Consider the following 2,647-nt stretch of genomic DNA (forward strand, 5'->3'; position numbering starts at 1 on the left):
AAAGACTATGAAGTAGGGAAGGGCGTGAATAAAATGGGTGGTAGTGACAATAATGTCCCAGGAACTCAGGGAAGGAAAACAGACTTGTTCTTCCCCAGGCGATGGAAAAGCTCACCAATGGGAAGTGCCTTGTGACAAAGATTTTTCAAAGACCCCATCCTTGGATTTGGCCCAGTTTTGCCATTTCTCTTACTACCAGCCCAATCCAGGCTTTCTTCCTATTATTTCCAGCTTTTTAAAAACTGTCTCTTTGCTGGTCTTCTTGCCTCTAATGTCCTAAACTCTCACCCAAGATACATATTAACTTTTCCCCAAACATTGAGGGTGAGAAAGATATTAATACAAAGAGACACATTAATGTGGTCCCAATTTCAAATATTCTGCCCAACTCTCCCTATTTGCTGATCTCCCCCATAGCCTTTGCCTCTCAGTTTTTCACTCAGAATATACAACAATAATATTATTAATAATGAATAATAGCAGCTGACATCCACAGTGAAACAGATGAGAAGTTTTAAATATGCCATGAGTTTTAAATATCACCTGATAAGGTAGGTGCTATGATCATCCTTGTTTTAAAAATGAGAAAATTGGCTTCCAGTTGGCTGGGTGCTAAGGGGTCCTGCAGACTGAAGACTTAAATCCAAGGTCATGGCAAAACATCTGAAGTTCATTGCCAGGAAGGTGATGGTACAAGAAAGGAACGTGGAAGGTGCATACAGGACTCTGAACAGAATCCTTACCATGGATGGGCTTATTGAGGACATAAAGCGATGGCGGTATTTCGAGAAGCCTTGCCGTCGGCGACAGAGGGAAAGCTATGAAACCTGCCGGCGGATCTACAACATGGAAATGGCTCGCAAGATCAACTTCTTGATGCAAAAGAATCAGGCAGATCCATGGCAGGGCTGCTGAGGCCTGTGGACAGGAGGCCCAGTATGAAAACCTTTATCCAGTTGTCTGCACCTCTTTTCTTCCTCCAATCCCATTTACCTTTCTTAAAATAAACTCAATCACATATATGCAAGAAGCAATTCCACTAGTCAGCAGTGGATACTCTCTTTTATTAAGTCAAAAGACAAACTGAGTCAAAAAGTAGTCTAGGGATAGAATGTTGGTTGCCAAGGGCTGGTTTGACAAGAGGGGCATGGGAAATTATTGTTTAATGAGTATGAGTTTCAGTTTGGGAAGATGAAAAGGTCTGGAGATGGGTGATGGTGGAACTTGCACAGCAATGGGAATATACTTAATGCCATGGAATTGTACACTTAAATGATCAATTAGGGTAAATTTTATGTTTTGTAAAAAAAAATAAAAATGAGAAAATTGAGGTGCATGAAGGTTAAGTAAACTGCCCAAAGACATACAGACAGTAAGTGGCAGCACTGAGATAAGCACAGGCCATCTGACTCCAGGTTCTGCCCTATTTTCTACATACCACTTCTTCATTCTAGAGATACATGGTTATAGTGTTTCAGAACAAGGAATGGAAAGAAAGGCAGTTTTTATTGACATTTAGTATGTGCCACTCCTTGCACTAAGGCACTGTACATGTGTCATCTCAATTAATCCTTACCCCACTCCAAAGACATATTATTTCTCCTATTTTACTAAAGAAGGGGATGCATGGGCAATGAAGTAGCTGGTTGTGGGCACACAGCTGGCCCCATGGGTTGCTGTTATTATTCAGTTGCTCAGTTGTATCCAACTCTTTGCGACCCCATGGACAGAAGCACATCAGGCTTCCCTGGTCCAAAGGGTAATCAGATTAAAACCGAATTCCATCTTTCCTCCAGAGGCCAAGTATTTCCGTTGCATATGTGAACTAGAGAGGGTGAGAATGTGCCACATGTGAGCAGCAAGAGCCTAAGAAAACTTTCCTAAACATGAAAAAGCACAGCAGTCCATGTGACACAGCTGGGCACAGCTGGAAGATAGCATTTAGGCAGTCTTTGTGGCCAACGTGCTGTTGATTCATGTATTTGAGAACAAAGGGTTTGGGCTGATCGTCTGTGTTTATGTGCAAAGAATCTGAGCAAGTAGCAGGCGTGGCAAGCACCAGCTACTGAATGCATCACAAAGTACCTGCCCCTTTTGCACAGTACCGCAAAGGACTGCCCACTCACAATGACCTCTTTAGCCTAAGCCAGCACCCAGGAGGTAAATGCCACCTGCAGAGTTATCTTTGGATGACCTTGCGGGGAGGAACCCACTTTCTGCGGTTTTGGAAAATCTGGATGCTCTGTTCCCTTATCTGCTTCCCTTCAGGATGGGATCGGAATGGGCAGGAAAAGGGGAGAGAGAGATAGAAAGAGAGAAAGAGAGAGAGAGAGAGAGAGGGAGAGAGAGAGAGAGAGGTGCTTCTCATTGGGACACATAGCTTCTGAGGTTTAGGACCAGTATTTCTGCAACTTCCCTGTATGTCAGAATCACTCAGGAGGGAGTGCAAAAACTGAGATGTTCAATGACTTTGTAAAGTTGAATCTTATTTAAACTGAGTCCGTGGGACCCACTTCCAGAGTTTCTGAATCACTAGGTCTCAGATCACCATGCATTTGCATTTCTACCTAGTCCTCAGGTGGTGCGATGCTGCTGGTTCACGGAGCGCATGTGACCTCCTCAGGATGGACAGCCACATCTTCTCTTT

General features: G+C 43.6%; 1 protein-coding gene across 1 annotated transcript; it reads left to right on the forward strand.

The window, feature by feature from the left end:
• The first annotated feature begins 572 nt into the window (after positions 1-572).
• LOC122426512 (28S ribosomal protein S21, mitochondrial-like) lies at positions 573-1,027 on the forward strand. The gene has a single exon (XM_043445502.1). It carries the CDS (start codon positions 652-654, stop codon positions 913-915), a length of 264 nt encoding a protein of 87 aa, XP_043301437.1. The 5' UTR covers positions 573-651; the 3' UTR covers positions 916-1,027.
• Positions 1,028-2,647: the final 1,620 nt, after the last annotated feature.

This window comes from Cervus canadensis, chromosome 24, assembly GCF_019320065.1.
Source record: "Cervus canadensis isolate Bull #8, Minnesota chromosome 24, ASM1932006v1, whole genome shotgun sequence".
Taxonomy (NCBI): domain Eukaryota; kingdom Metazoa; phylum Chordata; class Mammalia; order Artiodactyla; family Cervidae; genus Cervus; species Cervus canadensis.